The sequence below is a fragment of the Argopecten irradians genome, chromosome 14, assembly GCF_041381155.1.
Source record: "Argopecten irradians isolate NY chromosome 14, Ai_NY, whole genome shotgun sequence".
In the NCBI taxonomy this organism is placed as follows: Eukaryota; Metazoa; Mollusca; class Bivalvia; order Pectinida; family Pectinidae; genus Argopecten; species Argopecten irradians.
The window spans coordinates 18,221,859-18,246,318 of NC_091147.1; the positions used below are offsets into that span (position 1 = coordinate 18,221,859).

The window sequence follows — 24,460 nt, forward strand, 5'->3', positions numbered from 1 at the left end:
TCTTCATGGAAATTATAAAAAAAAAACGATTTTTCCTGAGATCATTCTTTCAGAAAAAAAGAAAACATGACTATTTTGAAGCAATTTTTCACTAAAATTGGGCCCGGATCTTATTTTAAAATAATGATATATCACCTACTGAAGGTATGAAAATGTTACGGGCATATTCTTTATGTGTTAAGGGATGTTACAGGGAGGGAATATTATTTATTTTGAAATCCGGAATTTTGTGTCATTAGTACATATCTTTAAGCAGCCCTGGAAGAAAAAATAACCCGGTGACATATGATTTTTATGTGTTTTTTGTGATCAGGATATACCTAAAATCAAAAGATAAAAAAATAAACGAAATCCCTGAGAGGAAGCCAGAAGGGACTGTCTATCTTAAGTTACATGTACATTGTACTTAAAATATATAATTTCGATTCAGTTTAGCACAAAGTTTAACCATGGTGTTTTTAGATTTCGTTTAGGTACATGTAGCTGTCAATCGAAAGACACGTATCCCTTGTAAATACCTGATCCATCCATGTACATAGAGAAATATAGAGGATATACACTCATTGCTAAGTAATATTAAATTTATTAAATGACGTCAATATGTTTGTTCAAAATATTAAAAAAATAATAATTACGTACTCGTAGTTAAGAGTGTAAGATTCTGTTGCTTATATAACTACTAATTAAATTTTGCTTGCTACGGGCATTTTCATTGGCTTAAAATTTTAATTTATCAGCCCATAAAGGAAAAAATATGGCATCGCTGTTTGTAACGACGCTTCTGACTGGCTGAGATTACGGTGTGATGATTTCATTGACAAAAGAGTCCCGAAATGAATTTTGAATATTGAAGAGGTTATCTTTAGTAAATTGACTTATAAGGATTAATTTTGAATATATTTTTATGTTATGGAGATTTAACACAAACATCTGAGTGTACTCGCATCATAAGTTAACCCGCTTCGCGGTTAATTTAGAGTACACTCAATTTTTGTGTTATATCTCCATAACATAAAAATGTATTCAAGATAATCCTTAAATATGTATGTAAATGCAGAGAATCATTCTATATTGTATATATGAATGGCGATATTTGGTTTAGATGTGACGTTACCGTGTTCTTTTAGAGACGTACTATTTTGATCATGGTATCATTATTACCTTATATGACGTCACAATAGTGTTATTACACGCATGGACTTACAATAGTTATAACCTGGCGGAACAGGGCAGATATGAAATAATCTATTGTTACTGACAATATTACTTCCGTAGTTCATAATTAAGAAGTATATATCGTCTACTTGTGCGGTGAAGATAAAGCTCTGACTCCAATTTGTAATTAGTGACCGGACCACACCGCTGCTTCCTTGTTAAAACACAAAGGCTGCATTATATTGTCTCTTTATCGATTTCACGATACTACATCTAGACACAAGACCTGGTCTCGTAGAAACAACATTTAATTGTAGTATGCATAATCTATGAACGGCAGTTAATAGCCGCCATTACAGCTGTACCAGTATCTATATATTAAATCTTTCACACGTCCTCACACAGTCATTACTTAAATTTCTGGTAATTATCTATTACAAAAAATAACAAATGAAATAACCCAAAACCAAAATTGTTAATAAATATAAACTTATCGCTAACATTAAATAGTCTTGTGACGAACATAACTTAAATTAATTCGTGCATAAAAAGAATAAAACTATCTCAGTTATTGCTCGCATAATCGCGATAAAATAAAAACATTTCAGTCACAGCTACATTTATGTGTGTAACTATGTAGTACTTGGTAGAACAACTACAGTTATTTCAACTGATGGAATTATTGAAATATAAGTTATACACTAATCATACTATGGACTCTTCATCAACGTATACATCATAATCGAAAATAGGAATTTAAATATATTACATAGCGCTTCATTTCATGGCGAAATGCTCATTTGTGAGGACTGGACTAGGAAAATTGCATCACTTTAAAATAAACTATGATGATGCAAGTCTTCTATTCGTAATAAGATAACAACTGATTTATTTGATGAACGGAAACATGAAGTAATTTCCTATAAAATGACTGAAGATTGCCTTGGAATCTTCGCCCTCTAAAATATCGACTTAATATCTTAAATATTGCACACAAGTATTGATTAGAGTCCAGAGTCTGCCTCACATAGCGTGCCAGGATCTTGTTTATAAGTCGGGACCTGTCACCAGACACGAAGATAAAATGTGTAGTAAACAACTCCAAGCATGTATTGTTCGACAAGCAGGACTGCCGAGTACAATGGCTGTTAAGGCTACCGGTGGCTTTAAAACTTAATTTAATTTTTTCCCCCAAATATAACTACAGTAATGAATCTACAGCTATAAAGTAGATATAAATGCTTTGTCGTAATCTTTCCTCCATCACATACTCCTACATGCGATAGATTAAGTATATATGATTGCTTTGTCGTAATCTGTCACCATCACATACTCCTATTTACAATAGATTCCACACCCCATTACACGATCTTACATGTACACGACAAATGTGTTTCAATGCTGATTTGATATAATTGTATTCAATAGTTTAAAATAACAATAACCAAAACCAATTATGAAATCATAGAAATCTTGCACATATCACTTAAAAAATTGTAGATATCCCTTTCGCCATGCATGATTAATATTTTGTGTTTTTTTATACAAACGACATTCTTTATTTCAATTAAAGACAAACAAAAACAATATTTCTGTATTTTGAAACTATTTTACTCGCCGAGGCTACGACCATGAAAGTCCACTGGTACATGTATGTACAGTACATCATTCAGACCACTCATTTCCCGGCGTCGACGATACATCACCGCAATTGGTTCTGTCATTCAGAATTAAAATAGAACCATTTCACATTTAAAACCAATTAGGTTGTTGTCAAAATGTCGCAACAAAATATTTAAATAACATTTATACGGATAGAAAGTTTAAAGTTCGCATAGCATGCCTGTTTGAACGGCCATTCATACGTAGTTCACCTATTAAATACAGCGAATTACGTATAGGGTAATTGTCAATTACAGTTACTCGGGATAATTCAGAAACACAGAACCTTTATTTATCGGTGAACTAACTACCACTGACGACTCAGCAAGGTTTCATCAAAAGGCGAAAACAACTTTAATTTCAGGCGACTGGGTTTTAATGGGAACAACTTTAATTTCCTTCAAACGTTTTACTTGACAACATCACAGTGCTGATAACAAGAATCTAGATTGGCATGCTTTCTTTGCGTTCTAAATAACTCAGAAGCCATTTTGTTCAAATTAGATTCGAAAGAAAATAACGTCTTAAACATGTAATTTACCAAACACGCAAACATTCAGCGGAGAACAACAATACAAATCATTACTTTCAGCTGGTCGTGTTGTCCTCAAAAGCCTTTTCTGATAAATGTTTTTTTTATATATATTTCAAAGAAGAATAGTTTTCCTATCTCGACTTATCCATCATTTTAACGTAATATAAAATATATCAACACATCCACGTCAAGCAAATGCAGATTGTATCATATAAGAAAATAAAACCACAATCTCCAGGGACATCTTACAGAAGTCTTCTGTAGATCAAAGAGTTCCGCTGAACTGGATAGTCATATATATCTACCGATAGTAGATAAAGTTTTCGCATGCGTTCACTTAGATTTATTGCACTGCACGACGCGTCTTTATATATACAATGCGCTATATGATACATGTATATATGTTTAACGTTATCGAAGGTCTAGAATATTAAACTATGACTTTGGATACATAATCAGCTATGCTAGGTAACCTCAGATATCAAAATGTCTCCGACTTTTTCAAGATATGTCAAGATGGTGATAATATTACTGAGTATGTTCTTGTCTTTTACTGGATATAATTAGTTAATGCGTTGTGTGATCTGATCTGACCATGACCTTCCACGAGCAGGACGAAGTACCGTGTATCCTAGACAACCGACACAGGAGGACCAGTGACCTGATCTTTATTGACCTTTTGTCTCACGCATCGTGCTGTGCACAATCCCAAATCTCTGGCCTCTATGACAAGGGTTATACATCACAGAAGTTGTAATTGATATAGGACCGAACAAACAAAGCCGAAATGGACGCCGATACTTTACCAACCAGACGAGTAATTAAAAGTCGGGAGGTAATTTTCCCAAACAAAGGAAAATCAATACGCTCGCTGTACTGGGATGACTTGGTTTAGGTATCTGTGTCCGTACCGCGGCCCTGCTTCACACTGTCCATGACGGACTGTCACATCTAACTTCCATCCCACAGACATTGGATTTCGACATGATGAATCCTGCCCTACTGTAACACCAGTAACCTCTCCGTAGCACCAATGTAGTACAAACACTGCTCACCAGTGGCGTCATTGTTCTGATGAACAAGATAATTTCTCTAATTTGAACGAGACGATAACTTTTACATGTCGATGTTGTTGATCCTAATTGGCACTCGGGAGAAGCTTCCGCTCACCATGGTAACAGAAAGAACGCCCTCCTTTAAATTGTCATGAACAAGAACTTACTCACTCTTATATTTTTTACTCTGGAATCTTGATACGCGTCTGTGCCACAATATGATAAAGTTTAAAGTAAGCCTAAGATGTATTGCTCCCCATGGTCAGAGAGGAGGCACAATTTTATATTTCCATTCTTATAGGAAGGAAAATGTGATCCATGTAAGCCTCCTTATAAACGAATATATATATTGTACCACATGTGACAATTACATTTGATTTAATATCACATCATTTTACGCAAAACATTTCAGGTCCACTTGGTCCCATATAGCACAAAAGCTAATGCCTGAGCGATTGGCAATGCAGGGGGAAACGGGTTGTGCTGCAAAGGTTTCGATATCGCACTATATGATCGGTGGGCACTGTATCATGAGTTGTAAGATTGTGTTAGAGTGCTAGTGCAGATCGGGTTGATCACATATCAGCATAAGAAGTATGACCAAATTTCCGTTTACTGGCGTGGCAAGACATCGCCGACCCAATCAACGTTACGGCTGCTCCAGCGGCTGTTAGGTAAAACGACCAGAACAGAGTGCAGTCCCCTGAAACATAAATCGAATGAATTAGTGTCATTCAACAAATATTGTATCATCTTTAGTATAACAGTATGGGGCAAAGCAGTAATATCAATGGCAATGCCAATATAATTTGTCAAAATGAAAGAGCAGTCATCTTATCATAATCGAGGCATAAAAGTATGGGATTAAGAATTGTTGTTATTTTCACAGTAAACTCATCTCCTTTTACTTCTGATAGTGTTTATAATGCACATTTTGTATGAATATACTTGTTTGTTTGTTTGATTAATTAACGTCCTATTAACAGCTATGGTCATGTAAGGACGGCCTCCCATGTACGCGGTGTGTTGTGTGTATGTTGTGCGAGGTGAGTGTTTTGAGAGACTGCGGTATATTCATGTTGTGTCTTCTTGTATAGTGGAACTGTTGCCGTTTTTATAGTGCTATATCACTGAAACATGTCACCGAAGACACGTGTGTTTTGCCTGATCATAGAAGCGCATAGTTTTGCAAACTTTGGTTTGGTTTGATTTAAGGACGGCCTCTCATATGAGCATGTGTGGACGTCTGTATGGTTTGGGAGGCTGAGGTATATTGTGTTGTGTCCACTTGTAATAGAGGAACTGTTGACCTTTGTATTGTGTTATCTCATATAAGCATGCCACAGAAAACACTGATCAATCACACTCCTCTTGGTCACATATCGACAACGGATAAAATGACAAATAAGAAAGTCTGTTGGAACGACGTTTCGCCATTTTTCATTTCTAAACTTTGAATCATAATCACAATCAAACGTTTGTAAGTATCAGTTTGTTGTTTTTACAAGTTACACAATACAAGTAATCATTAAAAGTCTTCAAATATACTTTGTGCATGTACACTGTTATCGACATTGAAAATCGCCTACAAATGTATGAATTCTTCGAAATATCAAAATGTTTGAGTCAATTTCAGAGTATACCAATAACGCCTTAAATCCTATGTTCCTGACTGACATTTTCTCATAAGATGTATCATACATGTACATGTTTGATGTTATAATACTGTATCTAATGTAACGGCCTGGTCTCGCAGACACTGTAGCCCTGTTACACTGTACAAACCCTAGATTAACACTACATACAACATCCTGTGGATCGCACAAGATAAACCCGACAGTAATACCTACACATTAACCAGGACTACAATAATCATTACAGATGTTAGGCAAAACCTATTAAAATCTCGTTTAATCGCGTTCCAGGTCACGTATTACGCCATTACTAGTTACATTGTGATACTAACTAGCTGGTTTACGATACAACATTTTGAACAAACTGACCATTCTCTAAATTGTACACACTCTATACATGTAGTTTTATTTCCTCCCTTATTTGGTCATTTACTGGGTCAAATCATGGTAAACAGTACGTTAGGCAAAACAATTCAATAGTATCACGCATTTCATTAAAACAGCGATCGCCAGGAAAAGAGTTAGGTAAGGGGAAGTTTGAAGAGGTATTTTACTAATATCAAAATCAATCTGATTAAAATACATATCCTTTTATATAATGACACCGTTCGAAAACGATGTGATTATAAGGATCAGGGTTTAAATCAGAATCAAGATGGTATGTTGTACCAATATGTCATTTGGCAGATATAATGAACTAAACCATGATACTTTAATCCTGAATTAATTTTCAGTTTAGGCTGTGTTAGTTTCCTCTGTGAAGTTGAACGTCATTTCATTGGTGTGTATACCTATTTATATAACATAAGCATAGAGATGTCTGGTACATAGCCGGAATATCTACAGGTGGTTAGATACAAACGATTCTGAGATATACCAGGTTCATCTACGTGATATGACGTGACAGGCATGTGAGCAACGTTGCTGAGAGTCTGATGAACGCTTGTCAGTATGCTACTTCCTGTATTAGCACAGCCTGTCACCGAAATGTTTGTAACATGGACCGATAAATCGGATTGGGAAATCAGTCAGAAAAGTCGTGTTTTTGCAATTCTCATGAATTCTCAAATCAGGCTAGATAGTGAAGTGCAAGTATTGTTCCAAATTTGACTTTGAAGTACGCAGATTTGTCTACAGATAGTTATGCCGAATGCATTCCACGCCTATGTTGCGTCTCGGAGGATACGTGGTATCGAGGGAGTGACTTCAGATAGCAGGCGAAGATAGGAAGCCTTGTATCTGCAGGGAAACTCCATAACATTGGCTCATAAAAGTAATGTATCGGATTCCTTCACATAGATACTTTTTTCCGCATTGAGCATCTGTGTTTCAACTTCCCAAGTAAACATACTGCTCATAGTGTCGAACTCGTCCTTTCAGAAAAGGATACCGGGATATGCGAAATACATGGCGTTGACGTTTATTTATGCTTTGAACGCGGAAACGTTTATGTTTGAATCAGGAAGGGTTAAGCAATGAATCAAGCGGTACGCCAAAACCATATGGTGGAAAGTGAAAAACCAACACTGCTAAGGTTATCATAGTGGACAAGCTCTGAAAGTGTTTCACATTCGTCTACTACACATCTGGGTTGCGAAACCGATGATTTTGGCTTGGACATGGCCTTGATGTTGTTGAGGAAATCCGACTTTCCTTCAAACCAAAATATAATTCTTTTGATTAATAATAGATATCTAAAATAAATAAAAGCGAAACTTTACAATATCTCATTATCGACAATTTTGTAAGTATGTTCGTTGTATAGAGAATGTTTTTATCACGATACTTCCTTTCATGTCGTTCCTTATGACGGAATTTCACAAGTTTCATCGATAGATCGTGCAATGCAAGTCATGTGTATTTAAAAAAGCGTCAAACTGTGAACATTTATTGGAAATCGGGGTACGTTTATCATTATTCATTACTTATAATCCTGCACTGATTCGTTCTATTTATTTTGTGGTAGATATTTACTCGCTGATCCTAGGACAGTAAACTGGGGTGATTAGAGGGTGAAATATAGTCGGTTACACGGTGGCTGGTTTTTTAGTCCATATCGATCTTCCATGTATCCTCTACGACCGAACTGTTAGAACGCCGATGCGAGTATTCGGTGGCACGTTACGACGCCATTACCTAATCTGCACGGACACTGGGCCAGGATGATTTGTTAGGCGGACGGAATATCGATTTCGGTTTCGGAGGACTATAATTGTACAACAGTACATCATTACGTCAGAACAGACCAATTCCCCCTAGTACATATATCTTTCCACGTTACAAAAGGTCAAATGGTCCTGCGTTATAAGTCGCCAAATGGTAATTGCCTGCGTGAACAGTCTGGCCAACAAAATTACATTTGTATGTTTACCATAAGCTTACTGAATGCCATCTCGGAGATTACGTAGCCACAGTGGTAGTTATACCTTACATTAACTCAGAGAAAGCAATGGTAGTCAATATAATTTATATCACAGTCTAACACGAGATCTACACAACGGGGAAAAACGCTGACTAATTGGTAGGTATATTCTGCATGGTACTGATTTCTTGAAGCAAAAAACCCGCTGACTTATTAGGTTAAGACTTACGTGATCTCCTTAATTATTTATGTCTAAGGTTTGACTTGAGTCTGTTTTGAAATACATTATGTCGGGGCATTTGAACTAGTCGTCGTTTATATGGGGCAAATGCTGTTTAACAGAGTATATTATGAAGCTTACCCATGTAATAAGGTTGTGACGTATATCCACACGCTTGTTGTACCTCGGAACTGTCCCATCCGTTCGGGTAGATCCCCACGCCGGCTCCAATCAGAAGGCCTGTAACGAAAAATAAACGTATTTAACTTAATAATCGTCTAAGCAGGTACAGAGCGTTGACACATTAATACTGTGGCAGCTGATTCAATTTCATCTATGAAACGCAGATGGAATAGGGATACGTACTATATTTCATTAATATTTTTCATGGTTTGTTGCCTGTCGATGATAGCGGCTAATGACTGATATGTAGGCAGGGACGAGATTACGTTTCTTTACCTTAGATATGTCAATAACATTAAGAAGATAGTGGAAATGCCTTAAAAATAGTACCCCGATGTGCCCCTGGAGTATCGAGGATGACTTACAGATTGAGGTCGCCAACAACTTCACATTACTTTCATGAACGCTTAATATAAAGATTTATATTTTGGATTTATTGTTGACTAAATGGAAAAACTACATATTATAGCTCCAAATAATTCCAAAGGGATGGCCTTCAATAGCATCAAAAACGGAACTATTTTGGTCCTTTTCAAACAATATTTCCAATGAGGGACTTCAATGCTTTTAAAAAAATATCACACTTTGTTTGGATCAAGTAGAAGTTGTCTTCATAAATATCGGAACATTTCAAGTAGTCCAATAAGAATATTGTAACAGTGTATTCGACCATTACTTATCTTCTCTAGCTCCTGTTTTTAAAGTCATAACAATACCGATACGGATACTTAAAACGGCACCGCCAACCGCCTACAGATATATTTACAGTGGACATTTACTGTCAGTTGTTTTGTTTTTATTGCATATAAACAAAGATGTAACGTTCGCGTTACGATATACAAACATACCATTGAATCACTTCACAGCGAACTTTAACGATTATAAGACTACTCAAACCCTTGTTTAAATATCGGAAGCCACTATTCGCCACGACTGGGAGAGTTGATCGAGCTCTCCAAGACAGGTAGGGTTTCACGCAAATGTGTCTCGTGGCGAATGTTAAAACATAAAACGGAAGCTTATCGAAGACATTTATTGCATCTAGTGTAAAAATTTAAAATTATTGTATAAATTTTGTGAAATTTCTGGATAAACTAGTTTTAGATCTAATACTTAATGACCAATGATGGATCCCACTTGCTTCCACAATCTTCTTAGGTAGCCTTTCTATATGGACACAGATTAAAAACAATTTTTGGAAGAAACAGAATTTCATTAATAACTGTAACACCGGATATATGGTAACTTTCACACCGGTGATAGTTTCACGATATCGCGGAACATCAACTTGAGTCCGATAATTCGGCGAAATATTCAATCTGGGTAAATTATATTTGTAAGTAGGTTTGTAGTAGAATTGCGAAGGTTTAATTCGTCAAAATAGAATGCTCGTTTTCAGACAATATCGCGAAGTTTTTGACCCGCGAGACATTTGTGTATTAGGTTCATATTTATATGGCGGGTTGCTGGGTGTCAACCTAATAGTTTTCGCCCAAATCAATGGTCAACCTAATAGTTTTCGCCCAAATCAATGGTCATCGTAGTTATGACCCTTGACCATTACCTAAACACCGTAACAACATACCCTACATGGATGTCTGACCACACATAATAATCCTTTAAGCCTAGGGTTTATCTCCCTATCTCTTGGACAAATCTCCTAACAGATAACAGGTTTGGTAAAATGTGACGTCAGATTCCTGCTATGAAATCTCCGAGATATTACATAGACCGCTATTCTTACCATATATATATAGACCCTTCACAAACACCGAAAACTTAATATCACAATCCAAACGAGTGGGGGTGTTGTTATTGTTTTTGAAAACGTTATTTACTTGCACGTATTTGGTATACCGAAACATTATACCGGACATCATATCGGAACTAGAAATGGGTATAAAACACATGTCACGTGAAAACACTAAAAAAAGTGCCTGTACACCAAACAGGACCCTGGTAAGGTGTTACAACGATCGGGGAATGCCAACTTTCTCAGAACCTCAAAATATGATATCAACCTATGCTTTATGTAAGGCACCGACTTCGCTTCCTAGAGAATATTACAGTGAGAACATAGCAAGGATAACAACTAGCTGAAAATATTGGTACATGTAGATATTGGTTGGTTTATCTTATATAATTGTCACGGTTAACAATCACAAAGATATAGGGAACAGAGTCTACATAAACAGTGTAATAAAATGAAGTGTTATGCTTGTCAGAATCTAAACTAAAGAATCACCCATTTTCACAAAACGCTTTACATTGGCCTTGTCGCTTTATAAACAGTTTGGGTGTGTCAAATATACTAACACAAAACAAATTGGGCGTTTGTTAAGATTTAAACACCGATTGACCTCCGAACATGTATTGAACTTTATATATTCCAACATTCTTTACAATTATATACGGTGCCGACGATCACCTCCTGTTTTGGTAGCTCGTCCATCAAGTTAAAAGTTGTCAGTCATATTTGACATGTTTAATGTGGTAGAATTAAACAGTTAACATAAACGTCAGTAAAACGGTTATGTGTATACAGGAGATCGCTGAGTCAGATGAACCATTAGATGACAAATCGTAACCATATAGATTACATTTTATATAGAAAAACATCGTTTAGTATAAATGACTTTCGAATCATAATTTATATAGAAAATACATTTTAGCTTGAATGCTTTTAGATTCGTAATTATATAGAAAATACATTTTAGTTTGATTTTAGTGTAAATGACTTTTGATTCGTAATCATATAGAAAATACATTTTAGTATGAAAAACTTTCGATTCAAAATTATATAGAAAACACATTTTATAATGAATTACGTTCGATTCGTAATTTGATATAAATTATATATTATATCAAGGAAACTGTTGAAGTAGAACATTCATATTTATAAATGAACTTATTACAGCTTCGTCGTGTTTTAGCAGTTGAAATGGATGTGATTTAACATTGCTATGCAAGAATGTGTGCCGGCTGTTGTTAATGGAAGTCTGGTTTATGAAACTAGCAGATATATACCACATTTTTCAAGAATTTTAGATTACGGGCATATCTGTCTGATTAACCTGGTCTATGCTTTCCAGCATTGAAATCCAACTCTGGAATACAATAATCATAGCTAAGTATATCGCAGTATTATTTGATTCGCTTTCTAACCATCTAAGAGTGTTTCACTGTTTGATAATAGTTCTCGATATACTGTTAGTGTTGTATAATTTCACAAACATTTGATTGGTTGATATTTTTAGCCTTGATTCAAACTTTATTTCTCTATCGGTCATTTCTTTAATATCACAATGACAAGTGGCTTTGGAAATAATGTCATAAATGTCACTCTTTCCGTATAACAAATTACAGGTATTAGTGACTTTTATGCTAAATCTGATAAGATATATTTAATATGTAAACTCGCGGTTTCAAGATGCATGCCACCCTTGAGAAAAGAAACAAAGGCGTCACGGGTTTTTGAATTGAACCCTTAGCTATTTCTTCCTCAAATGTTGTAACTTAGCAATTTCTTCCTCAAATGTTGTAACTCATAACGCATTTAAATTAAATATATCAAGATACTACTCGCATTTTGCTTAAATCGTGACACGTGCATTTGTTGATATTACAAAATGAAGACAAAATCCTTGCTAGTTTATTTGGCAGCCAACTTTTAATTCCCTAGCTGTCGAAACTTGGATTAGGAAGGTAGAGATGTTTAGATGAGATGCAAGCACAAGGCTAATGCAGACACAGAAAAAAAGGTGTGCGAAGTGTGTATGAGTCATTTTAATCTACTCGTATGATGCTAAATCGATTAAAATCATCTTAACAGAAATAGACATAAAGCGAGAAGTTGGCATCCGACTTCACAACGAGGTTGTAATGTTAATAGTGTTATTATGAGAGAATGTTTATATGTCGAGCATTCATAATTGACTACCAGGTCTGTTCAGTGAAATGTGTCATATCAACGTTATACAACACTATACAAGCACTGTAGGTAAATGTTATAACAGGAAGGTTAATTCAATGCATCAAGTTTAACGTTCAATCTAAAAGTACACTGTAACATGACAATTAAGTTAATTTAAGTCCACATATAATATACACAGTTCATCAGAAAAGTCATGATCGTAAATTCATAAGGATATCAAATAATATTTCTTTTGTGACATGTGTTCTTTTCTTTGATGTGAATGATATGATATACAGTTGCACAAATGTTTCGATTTATCTGTCAAATTTTGACAACTAAATCTGCACTTGCATCATATGTAATGGTGTACTGGCAATCTATAGTAGCACCTGCTGCTCTCGCCACCTGTCTATCAATGTAAATACAGTCCAGAAATCCATAACTTTGAATTGAATAAAATCTGGATATGTCTATTTGGGAACCCATGTAGCTAGTGATCACAGCGTCGATGGTTGGGTGACCGGTTGATTTTAAAAGCGTTAAGGTCATATAAGGACGGCCTCCCCTGTGTGTGTTGCGTGTGTCGAAGTCTACAAGTTATTGGTGGCTGGTTTAAAAATAGGAATCCTTTTATGTTTATAATGCTATCTCACTGAACTATACCTAACAGCACACAACCAACCCGGTCACATTTCACTGACAACAGTTAAACCAGTCGTCCATCTCCATTTATGCTGTGCGCTAAGCAGAAACTACTACTTTCACAGACTATCGCGTGTCTCCGTCAGGGGACGTTGTAAAGCAGCCAGTGTAGGCGAATTATTCTTGTTTAATTTGCTCTATGTTGTAATGTTTCTCAAGTATTCTATTCTTGCAAACGGACTTTTGACTTTGTGTTATTCCAGCGATAATATTATCTTCAAACGAGACTGTAATAATCTTTTGTACACGATGCATATTATTTTAAAAACTGATGTACTTTTTACATCAATGAAACAACAATGGATTTTCATTTTTAATAATCACTCAAATACCATAATGATAATGATCACACATTGTTGTTGTTCTCTATTGTATAAACGAAAATACGAGTTTGTGTTTTTCTCTCTTCTTTCTAAATATTTCAATCTGTTTGGGTTATGTTGTTCGATACCTTTTGTAGAATGCTTCACGGAGATATTACAATACATGTATCCTCTATTACACGGGGAAACACTATGACATACAACAGCCTTCTAAAACAGACGACCCCAGCACTCACTACGTGCTTAGACCGTCCTAAACTGACCAAACATGTTGGAAGGCAATATAAAAGCAAATCATTCAAACTATTTTGGTAGAGCATAACTAAGTATTGGTGAAAACATGACAGACTATCATCGATAGCCTTGCAATATATGTATAAAACTAACTATATTTTGAGGAAGTAGAGGCCAATTTATGTCACATCAAAGGTTCGTGTGCACTGCATGATAAATCCCATGGTTTTACTAATGAACTACAATGAAATTTTCACGAATTTAAATCAACTAATATGCACAAAACAAAGACTTTAACTTATGCACATGACCACACAAGAAAACGTAGAAGCTTGTTAAGGAAGTCTTGTCGGCAAGAATCCATACATTTTCTATCGTGGCGTTGTGTAAGAGGTATCGATTTTGTGGAAGTGAATGTTGAGGACATCTGTTACATTTTTATTAAAAGCTAAATTAAATACGTTTTCACAGAAAGTTTGCCTGATCAGATTGTATATATGGCCATGCCCGCACTCAATCTCCTCGTTGTTTGATGAATCACATCGCCCTGGGCAGGATGAGCCCTCATAGAAATAAGGAAATGTTGTCTTTCCAAATATAGAGAATCCGACAATGTTACGGAGAGTTGCATATATATAGGACGCTTTAAAAGATGTAAAATTTTATTGTATTAGTATTTGTCTTAGGACGGTCATGTTTTCAAAATGCTGTCAATGCCTCCTGCATTATCTGTCGAAGCCTACTCTCATTATTTCACACACACAAGTGGATAAGTTGTATAACTTAAAACTGTGGTTGTGAAGAAATGTTCGTTGTTTAAAGCAACTACAAACAGTAAATAACGAATACTGATTTCTACATTAATGTAAGCATTGTTACTAGACTACCAACAAATATCTATACATGTTTTAAAACATCATACTATGAAATAATATGCAGAATATTTCACGACATAGTATGTGTTTTGCGATCAAACGCGGTATATCCAAACACGGTAAAATTCTCACACTTCTTTCCTATGGAAATTTTGGCGATGTCGTCTATTCAATTATTAACCAACGGTTTTTATTCCATTAAGTCTATTCCATTAAGATTTCCTTTATTTTGTATCTACTCTACGTATCCTACAGACACACGAGTAAATGATAGCGGACAGTATACCTGTACTGACCTACATACACAAACATAGGCCTACAACAAACTCCCTGTAATCACAATTCTAATCAATGCCTTCAACCCAAATCAATTAACTTAAAAACGCAATGAATATTAAATGTTATTTACTGATTTTATCAGATCTATCTGTCCAATTCGATGATAAATATATATTAAATGACATGGTTTTTTTTCTCGGGAGTGAATATTCCATTAGTTTACTAACGTATAATCATTGGCAGTTTAATGGCAAATCTATGTTTACTGCCTATGAATTCGGTGGGTTTTTTTCTGGAACACTCCCGTCCGTTTGTGTTACATACATACAAGTAACATTACGTGGCAATATAGTTTGGTTGAATACGAAATTCACATAATGGTTACAGCTAATATCAGGCCTGTTCATGCTTGTATGTTGTTGTAAAGTACTTGTTTTGAATGCACATGCATCTTACATTTATTAACAGTAATTACTCTTGTTCAGAGCATTAAGGGATTTGGACGACTGGTTCGCCCGTTGTCAGTATAATTAGTGTTTTAGCGGAATGGTACAGTGATAAGAAGGGCAAGAGTTTTACTATACAAGAAGACATAACATGAATATACCGCTGTCTCCTACATGTAAAATACGCACTACGCGCTTCATACAAACTATACACCGCATACATGGGAGGCCGTCCTTAAAAAACAAAGTCTTGGAGAGTATGATACAGATAATACCAAAAATGGGCTAGAATTTCCACCATTCCACTATACGTAATACATTGAATATAAGAAACATCCATGTTGTTAATAGCATGTATAATAAATTAACCAACCAAAACATCATAACCATTTAGACCTATATATTTTGTATTAGTCCCTTGCGTTATGTCTGTTCATCCGGTTTAATCTTATACCAATAGTAGACTTAAATAGATGTCTTCTTTTTCAGTAAAGTAGTAATTTTTTAAAAATATATTTAAGGGGAATCGGTCTGTTACACGTACCGTACACACAATTATTATTATTTCATAGCAGAAATGACAATATATGATATATCTATATGTATATGTTTCATCTAGAGAATGAAAGAAATTATAAATATATTCAGACCTTAGATGTACAAATGTATGTTCATACACCATACACTTAAAGTCGCCATTCACTTTGAAGCTACCTTATATACAATCTTACACATATGAGGACTTATAAAAGTAGACTATACCGGCAATATATTGAGAAAGTTTACCGTAATCCAACCGTAGATATATCTTGTTAGTGGTAACAGAGACCTTGGGTTACCTGGGAATTGTTTACGACCTAGTTTTACCTGTAAGGTATGTGACATGTACAACTTCTCTGACAAGATGAAACTGACGATAAACAATACCGGGATCACAGGTGGGCAAGCCTAAGTGACAAAGTGTCGCTTCAATTGCCTGGTTACTTTGTACTGGTGATAAGACAGTGTGGTCGGATACCACCGGGGTCCTACATGTCATGTACCAATACACATTATTACATTTTCTGGGGTGGTGACTGGGGACAGAGGGGCTAGAACTACATTGATCCCTTTAATACAGAGTTGAGACGGGACTTCCTCGACATACCACGGATGTTGGTGGGGGATATTTGTCCCACAAATGTATGGGTGAATCAGGCATAGACGGGACCACCAGACCTTACTAATTAAGTTATTGATGAATTTTTCTCAGCAGAATTCTTATACCCCTAATTTGAAACTAATTAGAATCGGATATGCCAAAGAGACAAACATATTATTCCAATTTCATAATGTTTTTGAATATTCTAGAGACTGATGGCTAGTCGAATTGATGTTCTTAGATGAAATTTCAGAGCAGATATCGATGCTTCATCGCATGTAAAACTGTCATTGAAAACACTGAAAATGAGGTTGTATTCGATATTTGATACGTATACAATTATAACAAGTTTGGTGGGGATGACATACATGTCGCCCCACCCTGATCACGGATATCACGACATGTAGAACTTGATACCCTGATCTGTTTGTAGTCGGTACATTGCACTATTATGACCATGGTCGGGTACCCGTAAATTACATTAACGAATCTAAAAACGAGACTCGGATAAGATGATACTTCCGGTCACGTTTGTTTGTTCGTTATACAATATATAGTAACATAGAACATATTTAATTAACAGAAATACACAATGTTAATCTTGGATTTCACGTATTAGTGTTGTGAAGAAGAAAGGCTGTTCACAAAAATGAAACAATGTGAATTAAAAATGAATAAAACAAAAAACAAATCCATTTTTGAGATACATGTACATTTTGACTGTAGAAGCGACTGGTCACCAATAACAGAATACCCAGTTAAATCAGGATTATGTCAACAGCATGAGTAAGTAGTCCAAATTAGTAGGAGAAGTGATCAAGCTATCTCCGGACAAAATCCAATTACCGGGAATCCGAGATTACCTTAATTTTCTTGGTGGCTTGAAAAGAAATCAGTCTTGTCGATAATTTGTACTCGGCGTATATAATCTTATTAGCAACATATACGACCCAATTGGGACTTCTCGCGGAATGACCAGCGCGTCAGATTCAGACAGACAATATTCCGCTCCAGCAACATTGCTCAATAGAATTCTCTAGGTAGCAATGTCAATATGTAATAGCATATGTGGACAAAGACCACAGACTAATTGCTTTTTTAGCGATAACTCAGAAATCCACATACGATTCTATCATTTCCTTAAAACTTTTTTAGAAAAAAAAAAAAAAATACAATGCATTTGAACATGGATATGGTGATGCATACAGAACGTTATGATTGTAAGTAGTGGAATGTTTTGTCTCCCGTCATGACGCCATGCGCAATGACTGGAGCTGCAATCAACTCCACGCAAATCGAAATAAGTGTGAAAGAAGATGATTAAAAATATCGATCTAACATATTAAAATCGATATTTTAATCATACGTTATGAAACCGCAATGTTTCTTAACGTCTTGCAATGTGAGCATACGGTATTGCATATGATAAGTTAACATCCATCCCTTTTACAGATATTACGTTTTCTTTCTATCCATTGAAGATTTCTCTGACACTGTCTGCGATAATTTAGTATCCGTTCCCATACCTCTAAGTTGCAATTAAGCCACATTTATGGAGTATGTTGTTGGCATGTATAATCATAAGTTTATTCTTACTTTGCGAAAACTGAAGCTTGGTTTTAAGAGATTAAAGTCATCTCGAAGTATTATCAAGGAAATATGATTACAATGACTTCTATAGGCTATGTCGATATCCGAATTCGTGTGCTTAAGATTAGTGTATTATGGTATTAAAACATAAACAGTTTGATAGTATTTGTACATTAACTTTCGGATTCCCTATCATGATGTGAAAGTCCTCGAGCGTGTGAAAAAAACTCAAATCGAGAAGAATTCAGACGGAATGAATAAAAACTTGAATTGTTTTATCAAATATAGCTAATTTAGGGAAACACAAGCACGTGTACCACGATACGGTAGATAGTCGTTACCATGCGGCGTCCAGCCAGAGAAACCGAACACGTGTTACTAATTAGAGTTTTATTGACCTATATATCTACTTACCAGACAAAAGTAAAAACACGTGTGTTAAGTTTTAATGGGGACACGGAAATAACTGGGAAATGTCCAATAACAACAGAGCAGTGCCAACAACCGATCGAGTGGAATTAACGAATACCTGTCATATCGGCAAAGCATATATATATATATGCATTACACAGTTCCACACGCCATCTGCAATAATTAACGGCAAAGTCGGCAATGCAATTGCCACTCAGTCGGATTATTCATCGTTTCGAAAAAGAAAACAGTACAATCTGGTTGAGGATTTCGACAATATCACTCTAAACTGTTCAAAAACAACTTCAATTTCCGGAATGTGTCCTTTATACCGATAAAGGGAGAGTAGTTGAGACGTTACAGCAATTAGAAGTCATTTTCTGAAGTTCAAATGTTGATATATATGTACAGTTATCAGGTTGAAAAAATGTAACAATTTAGATTATATAAATATCTTCCCGGCTACATAATCCTACCTCCGCTCCCCCTTTTCTCAATTTTGGGCGGGCTAGCAGTGCTTATGATGAATGAGACAGGTGTAACTATATTCTGGCAGGTCGGCAGGTATGAAGAGCCGTTAATCTGCTAGTTTCCGCGGTGAGAGTACGCGAACCTTATGAAAACATGGAAAGCCTAACCTCCTGAGCGGAGGAACAGGTGTGAGGCTGGTATAGAACTGGTGTATCGTAATTATCATCATCGACTGTCGGAGTGTAATATCGTGGAAAGTCTGGAATCAGTTCCTGTTGGCAATGTGTCGGATGCTCATTACAGTAGACTGAAAAGGTGTTTAGTTATTGGATTTTAGGCCATGGGCTAGGAGGGTCCCACATGCACCCCCCCCCAAACCTCCGAACCAATATTTTTCTGAACCCTTATGACCCACTGATCACAAATCCAAATGTTAACATTGCATAAGTTGGGATGAACTTCCGGTTATGACGTCATCAAGATGGCCGCCATCTCGAATTTCACTAAAAATTGAAAAATAGTCATAACATTAACATTTTTCAACCGAAGTAGACAAATGAGGTATCAAAAAAAAAAAAATACAATATATGTAGTGATTTCTACGCAGGAAATGAAAAAAAACGGATTTAAAGCTCAAAAATGGTGATTTTTCAGCAAATTTTTCATATTTTGTTTGACGCAGCAAAAATGTTTCCCAACAACAATCTATTATTTCTAATAAGTTTTTTGACCACTTATCAATCAGTTTAAACAACAACAACAACAAAAACCAATGTTAACATTGTATAGGTTCCGGTTATGACGTTATCAAGATGGCCACCATCTCGAATTTCACTAAAAAATGAAGAATAGTCCTAACACTGATATTTTTCAACTAAAGTAGACAAATGTGGTATCAAAATGACCACAATAGAACGACAAATACATATCAGGACCAAATAATCCAATATGTGTAGTGATTTGTGCGGAAGAAATAAATAAAATAATCTTTTAAGCTCAAAAATGGTGATTTTTCAGCAAATTTTTCATACTTGGCTTGACGCAGCAGAAATGTTTCCCAACAACAAATTATTACTCGTAATCAGTTATTTAAACTCCTATCAATCAGTAAATTCAAAAACAACATCAAAAATATATAGAAATGCAAAAAAAAAGAATTATTGTTATACCCTCAATTTTGTAGATTAGCATCGTCTCAAAAATAACACAACACCTACTGATAGCGTAACAAATGTAACCTAAGCTAAGCCTGTGTTTCCGTTAATATCATTAACAGTTCCCAAAGTGTTTGTGTTTTTGATAATGAGCACATTCATTGTTTATTTCCTGTGCATAGCATAAGCAAAATGTCAGATGGTTACTACAATGTCACTAAATAATATGTCTTTCACTGGTTCTTAATGATAACCATTATCATTGTGCGTGCTTTCTCGCCTCACTGACCTATCCACTGAAGAGACTCGGCATATCTGGTAGCTGGTACATGCAGTCCGAATCAGAGTACTCGAGATATCAGTATCCAATTCGTCGAAAGCCAGATCGACGTTTTCGATACCGATGAGCTTATGTGACACTGCATTACCAGTGTTGTTCTAGCCTTTTATGACCCATCCATGACCAGAGTTCATATCAGAAACAACAGGTTCAGAGATGTGGGATCTCTTTCAGATTCTAACATATCGTATGTATATGCTGTTTCAGACTTCTCCGGCATAATGGAAATTACACCAGATGCACATTCTTCCAATGGTGGAATTGGTTCTCCTTAGCACATAACTCCATAATTTGTATGAAGTACTATTCATCAATCTTGTGGACACTCGTGCAACCATAAATGGCACAGGTGATATCATTGAGGTCATTAATGAGGGCATAAATGTTAAATGTTTTTCATTGGTCTGACTTTCCCCACTCCGTGTAAGGTGCTGGTTGTGTCACATCTGGTATATGCGCAAAGAGACCATTGAAGACTCTCCAGTAAAAAGTTCTCTAAAGTGCTTTCCAGACTTGGCAAAGAGTGAAACTTCACTGCAGACCTCATTTATGACCTCAAAGAATCCGCCTGTGCCACCTATGGTCACTGAGGTTCACAAGAATGAGGAATTGTGCTTCATACGAATTAAGGAGAACCAACTCAACCCCCCGCAGAATGTTGATCTGGTGTCTTTTCCATCATGCCGGGGAAGTCTGGAACATAATATAAGATATGTGAATCTAGGTGAAACTAGGTTGGAAACAGGAAGAGCTCCCACATCACTGAAGCCGATGTTTCTGATCTTAACTCTGACCATGGACAGTTGACAAGTTAGAACCACGATGGTAACCCGGTAATGTAATGTCACATCAGGTCACCGAGGTCGAAGACGACACTCTGGCGAGAAAGCACGCACAACGAAAATGATTAGCATTAAGAACTAGTGAAAGAAATATGTGACACTGTAGTAACCATCTTATATTTCCTTGCGTTATACACAGGAAATAAACAATGGATGTGCTCATTCTAAAAGACACCATATGTTTCGAAAAGTGTCATGGTATTTACGGAACTTTAATTTGATACCCTATAGCTATTAGTTAGCGTTTTGCTGTAATAATTCAGTTTGAGAGGCTACTAGTCTACAAAATTTCGAACATGAAAATGGATTATTTTGAAGTCCCACTTAGATATTCAGCCAACTTTAAATTCAAATTTGTTAAGATATAAATCGTCAATAGCCAATGTTATATTCAGGAAATTCCAAGACACCAGGAAACTGTAGTGTTAGCGGTTTGGAAAAAATAACAATCATGTGCCGCATCCGGTGATGTTTTGTAAACCAAATGATGGTATAACATTTCTCTTTTGCATTTCTATATATTTTTGTTGTTGTTGTTTTAACAGATTGATAAGAGGTCAAATAACTGATTGTGAATAATAATTTGTTGTTGGGAAACAATTTTGCTGCGTCAAGCCAAATATGAAAAAATGCTGAAAAATTACCATTTTTGAGCTTAAAATATTTTTTTTTTTTTCATTTCCTGCGTTCAAATCACTATATATATTGGATTATTTGGTCCTGACATGTATTTGTTGTTCTATTGTGGTCATTTTGATACCTCATTTGTCTACTTCGGTTGAAAAATGTCAATGTTATGACTATTTTTGATTTTTCAGTGAAATTCGAGATGGTGGCCATCTTGATGACGTCATAACCGGACCTTATACGATGTTAACATTGGTTTTGGTTGTTTTTGTTGCTTAAACTGATTGACAAGTGGTCAAAAAACTTATTAGAAATAATAGATTGCTGTTGGGAAACATTTTTGCTGCGTCAAACAAAATATGAAAAATTTGCTGAAAAATCACCATTTTTGAGCTTTAAATCCGATTTTTTCATTTCCTGCATAAAAATCATCACATATATTCGATTTTTTGGTCCTGATATGTATTTTTGTTGTTCTATTGTGGTCATTTTGATACCTCATTTGTCTACTTCGGTTGAAAAATGTCAATGTTATGACTATTTTTCAATTTTTAGTGAAATTCGAGATGGCGGCCATCTTGATGACGTCATAACCGGAAGTTCATCCCAACTTATGCAATGTTAACATTTGGATTTGTGATCAGTGGGTCATAAGGGTTCAGAAAAATATTGGTTCGGAGGTTTGGGGGGGGGGGGGGGGGGTGCATGTGGGACCCTCCTAGCCCATGGCCTATTTAGAATGGCACAAATTAAAGTACTAGTATACTTTTATCGTATGTAACGTGGGTAATAGGTACAATGTACGATGAAGTTGTCCGAAAACATGGACCATCCATTTACATAGGATATTTTTATTCATTTATTTGTTTCGTAAATTTCAGCATTGCTCATGAATCATGTACTTGATCTAGATTTGACTTTAATTGTACAACACGTTACGTCGTTACAGCAGTGAACGCTCACTGCTCCGGACTGCCTGGTGATATTCGTCTTGTCTGTATACTTTCTGATTTTATCAATTTGTCTATCAATAATCCAAATCATTTTACTGCTGTGTCCGTATTCGTTATAATTAGACCAATGACGCTTCTACGGCCAATCAATACCACCTCCAGAATGCTTGAATGATTATGATAAAGTGATGATATTGAGTCTCTGTGATACGACGTGATGAGGTAATACAGGGATCGCCATGGTAACCTTGTTATATACCCGACAACAATAGTTGACCGCATAGTTGCGGATATGGCGAAGTGAAACCGGGTGTGCCTAATAGCATCATTTCCGGCAGGAAGGCATTCGAACATGCCGTCACATAATTTGTGACATAAACACCTGGGACATTATCTACCGCAGCTTGTGTTACGTTGAAAATCCTCTAATATGGCAATGTATCGTCATTTAAAACAAGGGAAAGACACTGAAGCCGTATAAATTGTACAATGTAACCATTCCTCGCGTGAGCCCCGGCCAAACCAACCACAGTCCTCACGCGAGGTCTGGTCAAATTGCAGTCTCAGCACGAAGTTTGGTCGGTCCGAGACCAATTATGGCGTGTAACGTCTACATTAGAGGACGATTCGGCTACATCCGTAATAGTTCGCACGCGATACACACTCATGACCACAGTATAAAATCTCCTTCTGTATGTGTGAGGATACCAATTATACCAGTCCAACATGTATCTTTATTTCTAATGCACAATAAAATTTGAACTTTTCATTATGTGTCTGTTGTTGGAGGCTAATCGTGCTCATTTTACACCAGGATACCTCCCATGTTAGACTCGAGCTCCGATATCATTTTAAAGACATGCGATATCAGTCATTATATCACATATCACAAAGCATGTCGCCTGTCGACGGTTGTCTCAGAAAAAATTCATATTATTATTTACAAAGTGAAACCGTAATCTACACCCGGTTCGCGTGTTGTAACAAGGAAAATGACAGGCTGTCTATCAAATTAATAGTCATGGTGGCCAAGTAAACAATACCGAGAAAGGCAATAATTTCCGGATATACGTGTACGAAGAAGAAATCTGATATCAACGACAGGCAACTTATTACAAAAAACAAGCTCCAGATGTTGTCGAATGTCAGTCAGTACATATATATCGATTGTATGATATATATACGGAGATCTATTGATGTTGCTGATGTTTGAAGCATTCTCCGTTATTCCCAATAATTACATTAGCACGTCCATATAAAGCGATGCACATGTAGATATCACTGACCTACATTGACACCCCAACAGACACAGCCTTTCAGGAGAGTACGATCTGAAGTTCCACTGTAGAG

At 36.0% G+C, this 24,460-nt stretch overlaps 1 protein-coding gene across 1 annotated transcript in view; it reads right to left on the bottom strand.

Moving 5' to 3' along the window:
* Positions 1-2,744: 2,744 nt before the first annotated feature.
* LOC138308341 (LHFPL tetraspan subfamily member 6 protein-like) overlaps positions 2,745-24,460 on the bottom strand; it is a 28,864-nt gene continuing 7,148 nt past the window's right edge. Inside the window, exons 2-3 of the mRNA XM_069249335.1 lie at positions 8,765-8,863; positions 2,745-5,110 (exon numbers count right to left, since the gene is read on the bottom strand). Coding sequence (XP_069105436.1) covers positions 4,983-5,110; positions 8,765-8,863 — 227 coding nt within the window. The 3' untranslated portion in view covers positions 2,745-4,982. The remainder of the gene's footprint in view (positions 5,111-8,764; positions 8,864-24,460) is intronic.